At 50.3% G+C, this 8,498-nt stretch overlaps 3 protein-coding genes across 3 annotated transcripts; 1 reads left to right on the top strand and 2 right to left on the bottom strand.

The window, feature by feature from the left end:
• Nucleotides 1–381: 381 nt before the first annotated feature.
• Nucleotides 382–1,640, bottom strand: J4E82_011574 (uncharacterized protein; the record flags this gene model as incomplete). The annotated part of the gene is made up of 2 exons (XM_051737778.1): nucleotides 382–794; nucleotides 842–1,640. 2 exons carry the CDS (start codon nucleotides 1,638–1,640, stop codon nucleotides 382–384), a joined length of 1,212 nt encoding a protein of 403 aa, XP_051582465.1.
• Nucleotides 1,641–4,678: 3,038 nt separating this feature from the next.
• J4E82_011573 (uncharacterized protein) lies at nucleotides 4,679–5,749 on the top strand (the record flags this gene model as incomplete). The annotated part of the gene is made up of 1 exon (XM_051737777.1): nucleotides 4,679–5,749. The coding sequence occupies one exon, from the start codon at nucleotides 4,679–4,681 to the stop codon at nucleotides 5,747–5,749; it is 1,071 nt and encodes a 356-aa protein (XP_051582464.1).
• A 443-nt stretch (nucleotides 5,750–6,192) lies between these two features.
• On the bottom strand, nucleotides 6,193–8,263 carry J4E82_011572 (uncharacterized protein; the record flags this gene model as incomplete). Its single annotated transcript, XM_051737776.1, has 5 exons — nucleotides 6,193–6,817; nucleotides 7,262–7,406; nucleotides 7,547–7,829; nucleotides 8,096–8,233; nucleotides 8,258–8,263. The coding sequence occupies 5 exons, from the start codon at nucleotides 8,261–8,263 to the stop codon at nucleotides 6,193–6,195; spliced, it is 1,197 nt and encodes a 398-aa protein (XP_051582463.1).
• Nucleotides 8,264–8,498: the final 235 nt, after the last annotated feature.

Raw genomic sequence — 8,498 nt, 5'->3', positions numbered from 1 at the left:
CGGGCCTCAACTTAGCAGCTAATACAATGAATCAAGACCAACCAGACACCTGGAAGATAGCAGTCTGTCGCGACATAGATTAAGCCGTATTACGCTTCAAGTCTTGAGTATATTTATACAAGCATCTGTGTATGAGCGTGAAGAAACATATCAAGTTATTATCAACGCATTTCAGTTCATGCCGAAGCCGCCTCTTCTTCTTGTTCTTGGAGCTAAATCTCGCACATCTAAAGAATAGAGATGCTTCATCCTATCCTTCTTGAGGACGCATGAAATGTCTATGTTACCACTTTACGCAATTTGCGAAGCTTCATGGCAATCAGCACATACGAATATCGGCAGAGATGTTCACGGAATAGAACTTTTATTTTAACGTCACATTCACACGTGTTTCCACCCAGTTTCAACGAGGACCTGCATTTCGTTGACAAGACAAAAGTCGCCGCGCTCCCAGCTGTTTGTCTCTGCAATCCATTTTCCTAGCCTCGTACGTACAATTCGTTCCTTGAACAGAGGAGTTGTGATCAGTCTTATGATACGACTCCACCATACTGACTGGAAGATTTGGAAGGGAGACAGTATGGCATCCGGCGAGTGTAGGGCATCGTACGAGGAACCGTTGTAACCGACTCTGACGTTGGAGTTGAGGAAGACGCCTTGAGTCAGGGAAAGAGGATTATCCGCGTGTATCAGGCAGCATTCAGATGCTTCGACGTGTGATGACGCGAGGGAATCGGGGATGCCACGAAAGCGTAGGGGAGGGCTCGCGACGAAGGGTTCGATGGGCATGGCAACTGGCGCTCGTTAGTAAAGTTGGGGTATGCGAGAAGAGGATCCTCACCCATTCCGTTCCAACAAGAGGCGACGGGTACTGGCGAATATCTTTCAGCTGCATGCCTTGAGATGTATGACCTGAAATAAGGCCAGGTTTGTATGACCGTCTCGTGGCCGCTCGAGTCTCGGAGTGCGAATGTATCGTAGAATTGCGGCGGCTTCTTGAAGTCGATCGAGCAGGCTGCCGCGTATTTTCCGCCGTTTGTATCCAACAATCTCAGAACATCTTGGGGTGTAAATACCACGTCGTTGAGAAACAGTATGGTATCGAAGTGCTCGCCTTCAGCCGTCAGACGTTCCAAGGGCTGGAAGACACGATTTCGTATGTTCGCTAGAAATGGTATACGCCGCTTGTAATCCCTCCCGTCCGGTGCCTTGACCCATCCATGTTCCGTCGGCTGCTGTGCAATCTCGTCCGCGTGTGATGTTTCGGACAGTTGTATCGACCTCCTGACTTGTAGGCCTTCCAGCACCGTGTCCAATTCTCCTAGCACAGCCTTGCTGTCATCATAGCTACCACTTTCATATATCGATACGAACACGTTCTCAATGCCTAGTTCTTGTACCAACGCTACCAGCGCGTTGTTCCAATGTTCTCGGAGCAGTCGCGCATTGTTCCAGTGCTGGGAGGCTATGTATACGCGCTTCGTGTTGCGAGGTGGGGGCGGGGCAGTGGTTGTCGCTGTTTGGTATCTGTATAAGGAAAGGCAGTGTAGTGAGTCCAAAAGGACATAAAGAAGGACGAGTATGCGAAATGCAGAAGATCGTGGAAGTCGGCGGAAGGAGTATGACCTGTAATGACGCATTAGGAGACTATGTTTCTGCATAACTACAGTGCCATTGAGAAGAGGAGATTATGAATCTTGTGAAGGAGCGCAGAGAATAAAGGAGGCCGTGAAAGTAACAGAGCAAAAGGATGAGGCAGGTGCAACCTACTACGAAGTCATTCACGCTTCCATTTTGGAGCTCTTGATCTAGGCGTTGGCGCAGCAAACGTACCACTTCTTGGTACGAATTTAGTTTGCTGCTAAGACGGCATCTTGGTGGTAGTGTAGTAAAGCCGAGGTAGCCGTTTCGAAGAGGGCACAAGGTGAACCCTAGAATATACTTGGCATCTTGTTGGGCCAATCACATTTCTTCTCGTTCCGCAGACCTCCGTATGCGAGTGATTGCGCCAGATGGTCGCGACGAACAAGTGGAGTTGGCAATTTGTTTTGTGGCAGTGTGATGAGTTTGGTGATAGCGCAAGGGGTTGGACGAGCGTCTATGTCAGTGCCTCGTCACGTGGGTGTCGCACAGAGACCATCTGGGCAACTCCCTATCATGAACCTGAGCAGCATCACCAAGCCTATGAGGGCTGCGGAGACAAAAAGCAGCCTGAGTGATTGTCTAGGCGAATAAAATGACGACATCTGGAAATAGGAAGAGATGGGCAGGAGAAGACACAAATGATTGGTAGTAGGAGAAAAGATGTCCAGGTCGCTTCGACTCCTTTGAGGTACGTTACCATGGTACTCAATGTTAGTCGAGAACTCTGGTTGCAGTCCAAAATGCCATCGACCGAGACACATATATATAGGGCGCACTTCGTTACTCACCTCTTGTCTGACTACTACCTTCTATTCCTATCATTGTTATTATTAATACTAATTTTCAATCGCAAGATCTGAGCGCAACTTGGTATGAGCGCAGAACTGATTCGTCAGGCTGACAAGCGGAAACTATCCCCAGAGCAGCGTGTAGATATTGCCCGTACATCGCGAGTCAGAGATGAGTGCGAGGATGAGCAAAGAATCATGGCTAAGAGAAGAGTCGTGGAAGGAAGGCATATCGAAAGTGAGTTTCCTAGGCAAGACGACTGCACGGTTTGCTCATGGGCAAAATATCAAGCGTCGAACTGGATTACTTTCTCCCATCACGAACCACGACGCGATACCTTGTCCGAAAGCTTACCACCAGCTATGGTTATTCCAACAGGACCGAAAGCTTCCCATCGTGCCCCCTTCCGTTCGTCTTCTCCTATCAACGTCCACGCTCTCTTAACGCCGCATAACCGTGGTCTTTCCAACCACGAGGTCCGAGAGCTCACTGTGCTACAGACCCGAGTCGACAATGCTATAGCCGGCATTGGGCCATCGCTCCGAATTCTACTCAATATACCCAAGTCCATACAGTTGAACATACAACAAAAGCAAAGGGTTTATGATGCCCAAAAGGTCCTCGATATGGCTGTTCTCGAAAGTAAATTGCAGGGTCAGGGAGGAAGTGAAAGCGTTGTCAAAAAGACTCCTTCAACATCTACGTCTCAGTATGGTGGTCGAACGTGGTATGATAGCGATGGCTGGACAATTCTCACCCTGCCACCGCTAGATCTTGCCGAATCGATAGAGGGGTCTCTCATAGCGAGATCTATGTGGGTGGAGACTAACAGTCTGTTGGCACAGTTGAAGAGGGTACGGGTGAAGATCTCCTTTAGTGCCGCGGATCGCGAGACTCTGCGGATTGATACATGATCATGGAAAGGGGAGGATGCGATGGGCGAACATGCTCTAGGTTTGAGTAGGTCTGTGGCTCAAGACAGGGAAGAGGTCCACGTTACTGAAGAGGAGGATCACGCGGCTTTACAGACTTTGAGTATATAGTTTGGGTACCATCCCAAGTCGAATCAATCAGCGTTTTACCCGAATTTCTTTCCCCTTTGATATGTGCACACCCACATGGGTAACATTCAAGGATGCTACGTAAAGGGAAAGCTGAACGAGTGTAAATATGAAGGGTCTGCTGCTACTCAGATTGGCACGTACGCTGCAGTCTATGACAACAGCGCGTTGCTACCTGTTCGAGACCTGGTGTTTCCTTCCTTTCTCAGTTTTCTAAAGAGGATCTGAGATACCCCACAGCGATGTATCTTCAGGGAATTGCAGCTTATCGAGATGTGGCGGAAGCTCAAAGGACCTCAGCAGTGTTGCAGACTTCCGAGTAGTTTATGTTCATGTGCAGTTTTCTGTCACCCCTCATCTTGTCAAGCCTACAAAAAACAGAGCTTCCTAAGGGGTATGCGACTCTTGCTTCGATAGGGAGAGAACTGGAAAACTAGTGCAGCAGAATCGGAGCAGCAAGGCGACGGGGGTCGGGAGCGATGTTGGGATGTTCTTGGGCCTCGCTCAATGGAGATATCTTCGAACCAAGGAATACCTAGGTAGCTGTTCGTTGTGATTTTGTATGAGATGTGGTAAGCTGCCACTCGGGTTGGAAGTAATGACGTCACCATGGTTTGGCCTCGCGAACCATCGTACCCACTGCGATGTTGCAATCAATGGTTTTATCCAAAGAAAGTATAAGCAACATCACCGAATATCAGTACAATAGAAGCAGAGTTTGGTCGTCTGACAAGAAAGCTTGAAGAATAAGCCCGGACAAGAAAAGGCAAAATGCGGATATGCGGACGCGCACCTCACAGCGAAATGTCGCGATGCTCAACGTGGGGTTTCGACATGCCCACGCGTCACAGAAAGTCAACAATTGTAGTGTTGCGCACTTTGAGGAGGTTTGATTTTCCGATTCTCTCTCACCAAATAGGCTGCAGCTACGAGTTATGTCGTGTAAATTCCATAATCGATCTCCTCCTTCCCCCTGACATCTCTTTCCTGTTCCTGGTTCGCTAGCTTGGCTGTCGCGCGAACTGTATCAAGTGTACCCCTCGGGTTAGCTTTGTTACGCGTGTGTCTAACATGGCGCGTCGCGTCACGTCTTGGAGGAGGCAGAAGATTCTCAAACAACAAGAAGCCATTGTTCACAATAAACGTGTTCGTTTCGCTGCATACCGCAAGTCCAAATAAACCCAATGGCGGCTTCTTCTGTGAATTTTCCTCCATATGCGGCCGCTGTGCAGAAGATGGTAGGTAGCCCAGCAGTACGGAGTGGACGGGGAAAGGACAAGAAGCAGAGATTCAGGAAATCGAAAGTGGTTTTGCAACGCGAGAAGCTCGCAGGCCTCAGAGACAAATCAAACAGACGCGTCTGCTCAGAGGTACACGCAGTTTCATTACCAGTTGTGACGAAAGGTCCAAATGCGCGCCTTCCTGCAAACGCAAGGCAGCAGGGTAACAACAACACAACGCCTACTCGCATGCCAACGACCTCACTCACCTCACAACCTAACCCTCCAGTGATGCACCCACATATACTACCTCTTGAGCAACGGACGGCAGAGATGCAGGCACTCCAGGAAACTATGCCGGATCGACAATGGGTTTGCACAGACGACATACATCCTCTACAACAGCTCTTAGACGCAAAGAGAGAGCGAAAGGTTACAAACGAAGCAGTGTCCAAGAAACAAACCACGGTGAAGAACAAGAGGAGGAAGCGGGGGAAGCGTCGTCAAGTCCGGCAAGGCGCTGCACAACCCGTCTTCATCAAGACCGAGTCCATTGACGACAGCCCAGACACAAGGCGCGACTCTGCCTACGGCAATGTGTTAGTTCAACTCAATGCATCGAGTTCTCCAAAACATCGAAGATGGACTGGGCCTAAGACAGACAGCATCATCGATATCGTCGCACTGTGCACCTATCCGGGACAGACTATTAAGCCGAGTTCGTTCAGTAGCCTCTTCACCCTCCAACGAAGAATCGATGCCGCCGTTAATGACCAAGGCCCTCTCAGAAACATCTTGCGCAACCTTCCACGCGACATCACCTTAACTGTCGAGCGAAAAGAAGCCATCTGGGTGGCACAAGGCAAGCTCAATAGGATAGTGGACGAACGACGACGTGGGCGCAGACTACAGAAACTCGACCGTTACCTTTCATCTGATCGCCGGATCCCAGTTGATCGCTACGTCCCGGGCGTCCCCTACAACCCCATCCCGCACATGCTGGCCATGAAGGTGTTATCAGAAGTAGTGGCATAGCAATGCGGAAATTAGTCCGTGGATTCCTCGTCGGATAGACTATGTTTGAGAAAGATGAGACACTGAGAAGCTGCGAATACTACACGACTGGTAGGGGGAGATCTGTGTTTGCGAATGCATTCACGACGGTGAATGAGTACGTTATGGGCTTCGCATCTCTTCGAACATGTCTGGCACCCGATCTTGGAGTGACTTAGATAGCAAGCTCGATATCCCAAGCAAAAGCATGATTCAGTTCCTGTATATTATAGCAATCGAGATTACACTAAGACTCTGTCGCATTACAGAATACATAATCATCGGCACAAGCGCTGAGGGGCCGGCCACTCTACGAAGTGAGAATCCATTTGGGACAAGTTTGATGATAGTACAAGTCCAGAAAAGCTAGGTGATGAAAGAATGGGCACGTAGAAATGCCGCACTCAAGTAAATCGATGCACAAACTACCTCCTTGAGGACCTCACATCAAAGACGTCAACTTCGCGATCGTACGCGGGCAAGCTCTTCCTCCTCCTCCCCGATGCCAAACTAGCACTCCTCCTGCTGCCCTTTGAAGAAGCAAAGCCAAGTCCGCTATCCCTGCGACTCCCCGGCTGCTCGATGACTTCCACGATATCTTCTTCATGCTTGAGCTCACGAACGTCGTGGTCATCTGAGAGATGTTTAATGAGAGCCTTGACATCGCCGCAGACGGTGTCTGATTCAGCGTACTTGGAGCATATGACGCAGCAGTATTGGCCATCAGGACCATCACGGTGGCACTTGACGACAAAACGGTTTTGGACTTGGAAGGTTCGCTCCGTGTCACCAGCCCATTTGGATATCTCCCATGCTTTCCCTGGTGAGAGGTGAAGTGCGCCCTTGCAGTGCGGACAATATGGATCCCTGTCTGATGTTATGCTAGATGATAGTTGTTGGGTGGGAGATCGCTGGAGGTCGTAGGCGTACACGCAGTATAGGTTGTTAGACCTGGACGCCAGGGTGGGTCCTGTCATCGAGGTAGCGTCAGTGATAGAGGGTTCTGGTTCGACGTTGTCACGCCATGTGAGTACCGTCGTGTTGACAGGGCTGCTGCTTCGCATATGTGAACTGCGGGACCGTGGTTCATGCTTCACCAGAGCTGTGGAAGTCAAGCTGGGAGCAGTAGTACCGGGTTGAAGAGTCAACGCACGAGATGGTGCATGGGATTGCACATGTGAAGGTGCATAAGACGGCGCATGAGAGGGCGCGTGGGATGCTGTCAGAGATTTCGCCCGAGATCGCGTGCGAGATGTTGCGTTGGATGGTGCTCGAGATAGTGCTCGAGAGGTATGGTGGGATGGTGCCTGAGATGGGGCACGGGAGGTATGGTGGGAGGGAGCGTGCGATGGTACATAAGACGTATGGTGAGAAGAGACGTGGGATGGCGCATTGTTTGGACTTGAGCGCGCCGTGAATGAATGCATCGACCGTGGTGTGAGTGGTCGTTCATCTTGTTGGCGTTCTTGCAAAGCAGCCAGTATCTCGACACACGTTGCAGCAGCTACTCTTGACGCTGTGTTGATGCTGGCCAGCTGATTTGCGATAGGCTCACCGGAGGTAGGTCCGTAGAGGAATGTCGTCACCAACACACTCTGAAGAGTGATGATTTGTGACTGGAGAGCTGTATACGCAATCACTGTTACGTGTCCTGTTAGCCCGCTGATCTAGATGGAGTTTCCGGAAATATAATGCGCGTTGTTCGAGATGCAGCAATGTTGTTGGGCGTAAGCCGCAAACCCATCTACCTGATCACGCCATAAGAAAGAGCAAGCTTACCATCACCCTCAGCAAACTCAACCCCAATGGTCTGGTACCCAATATCAAACTGCCGTGTGACTACCGCTTTGTCCGTAACGATTGCTTCGTCGCTACCAAGGCGTTCATCTTTCACGTACTCGATCCTCCTGGAGGCAGGGTAGCCTTTGCTGCGTAGATTCTGTTCATAGTCCCTTTGCTCCTTGACTGTGAGGGTTTCGTACAGATCTCTTGTAGCATCGAATACATCCAAGAGTGTGTCCACCAGAGCTTGCACAACATGCACAGGATCGACGGTAGGGTTCTGTATGGCATCAGTACATGTGAACACACGATATGCCGTTGCATACGGGCCGAATACAGCTTACAGCGATACTCATCATGAAACCTGCAGTTTATTTGTTCTCTCGTGATCCTGCTTTCCCAGATATAAGACCAGGCCAACCTGACTCGTAGCGAAAAGGAGAAAAGCGGTCCGGACTAGATAGCTTAAAAGGAACGTAGCTCTAGAGCCCGATTCTAGGCACCACAAGGGTTCTACTACCGACGCCCCACGCCTCACACTCAGACCCCTTCAATAAGCTCCGGAACGGATGCTTTCTCCACCCAAGCCCTACTCTTGTGAATTGCCTCATGCTTGATGATGGCTTGTACAGCTGGCACCGCGCCATTGGTGCCCCTCCGATGTTCTGATTGGAATACCGACGGCTACGGGCCGCGCCAGGAACGTACCCGCATGGAGCTTGACGTCATTGTCAGGTGTAGCGCCATTGGGACGAAGTGTGGGTGTGACATGCATACAGCCCGCGGGGTGGATGCGTCGCATTACTTCTCTGGGTCAGAGTGGGTAAGCTAGCTGACCGGGATGTTGATCACCCGGGGATGTTGATCACTCACAAATCTCAGCACTCCCACACAAAACACGTGTTATCTCTCCACGTACTCAACCAAAATGGGCGACCGTGAAGCAGCT

The sequence above is a fragment of the Alternaria postmessia genome (genome assembly GCF_024291825.1).
Source record: "Alternaria postmessia strain BMP 2775 chromosome Unknown scaffold_235, whole genome shotgun sequence".
NCBI classification, from domain to species: Eukaryota; Fungi; Ascomycota; class Dothideomycetes; order Pleosporales; family Pleosporaceae; genus Alternaria; species Alternaria postmessia.
This window is presented reverse-complemented; position numbering and strand designations above follow the sequence as displayed.